We start from the raw sequence: 1545 nt of genomic DNA, 5'->3' as shown, positions 1-1545 counted from the left end.
AGATAATGTTGCCGAGCGAGACTCCCCCCCACTCTCTCTCTCTCTCTCTCTCTTTTTTTCTCTCTCTCACTCTCTTTCTCTCTCTCGCTCTCTCTCTCTCTTACTCGCTCTCCTCTCTCTCACTTACTCGCTCTCTCAATCTCGTTCTAGCTAATCTCCTCGATAGACAGATCACGAAGGTAAAGAACCACACTGGATGTCCTTGCGACGACTCCTGTACGGGACCAGGCGGCCGCCATCACCGCGGATTCGCCATAGCCGTGGCGCTGGCTGAGAAAATCATCAGGTACGCCTTCCCTGGTTATCCATCCCGTCATCCCCTCACTGCCTCAAGTCCGGTATCGCCGGGTGATGATGCGGGACACGAGCGACGCTCAGGCGACCGAAAATAGGCACGCGTGAAGTTGAAAACGTCGTACAATCGGGAATTCATCAAGCGAGTTCTAGAGGAGCTATGAAGGCCCGGTTCTCTTGCCTCCGTTCTCCTTATATAAGGACAGAGATACGCACAAATGCACGAATGCGCTCGTCGCAGCGCCATCTGTCGTTCACAGTCGTACACTCGTCATATCAAGAACTAATAATACATTGTATTATACATACATTGTATTATCAGCTCTTGGTCATATAGGTTAGCGCCAGCGGTGGCCCAAGGTATCAGCGAAGTACAAGATGAATACTTCTTCTGAGCGCTAGATATTCTAGCTTAATCTAGCTTAATCTAGCTTAATCTAGCTTAATCTATCTTAATCTAGCTTAATCTAGCTTAATCTATCTTAATCTAGCTAAATCTAGCTTAATCTAGCTTAATCTAGGTTAATCTAGCTAAATCTAGCTAAATCTAGCTTAATCTAGCTTAATCTAAATAATCTAACTTAATCTAGCTTAATCTAGCTTAATCTAGCTTAATCTAGCTTAATCTAGTCCTCGCTTGTCTGTTAATCAGTACTAGACTAACACACTTTGTGCCTATTGTTTCTCTGCTGACTTTACACTTGGGTGCACCCCGACAAAAATATACAACGGCGGGAAAGGAAACTCTAAATCATGTCAACGAGTGCTTAAACCAATGTCTGGGGGAAATAACTAAATTTGTTAACGAGCTATTTCACCCGTGAACCATAGAGACTCGGATATAGAAGTATATAATTTAAGCAGGGTGTCATTACAAAGTCACCTGCAGTGCTAAGGAAATCTTATCGATAAAACGCTATAATTTCCTCGCGAAAATGACAAGACACGTTCTGGAGATGCATATCGTATTTCGATTTTCTCGTTTTCCCCACCCTCACCGCCTCCTCCGTTCACTGGCGCAGTTTTCTGGTGATAAATCAAGCGATGAGATAGACGTGCGAATAAATGTGTTGATCGCTGCGTCCTTGAACATCGCAGACAGGGAAGCAGAGACAAACGACCGCATGGCTAACGAGCCGTCTGAGTGTCTCTGTAGGTCAGCATAACTGACACACACATGCAGGCACGCGCACACACACACATACACACACGCACGCACGCACGTACACACACACGCGCACACACACACAT

The 1545-nt window shown here is 45.5% G+C and overlaps 1 protein-coding gene across 1 annotated transcript in view; it reads left to right on the top strand.

The window, feature by feature from the left end:
• LOC106808746 overlaps positions 1-1545 on the top strand; it is a 17191-nt gene that overhangs the window by 6950 nt on the left and 8696 nt on the right. The window contains exon 2 of the mRNA XM_014811588.1: positions 151-286. Within this exon, the coding sequence (XP_014667074.1) occupies positions 151-286 (136 nt within the window). The remainder of the gene's footprint in view (positions 1-150; positions 287-1545) is intronic.

The sequence above is a fragment of the Priapulus caudatus genome, unplaced genomic scaffold (assembly GCF_000485595.1).
Source record: "Priapulus caudatus unplaced genomic scaffold, Priapulus_caudatus-5.0.1 Scaffold302, whole genome shotgun sequence".
Lineage (NCBI taxonomy): Eukaryota > Metazoa > Priapulida > Priapulimorpha > Priapulimorphida > Priapulidae > Priapulus > Priapulus caudatus.
Note: the sequence above shows the minus strand (reverse complement) of the source record. Positions and strands in the feature narration are given on the sequence as shown.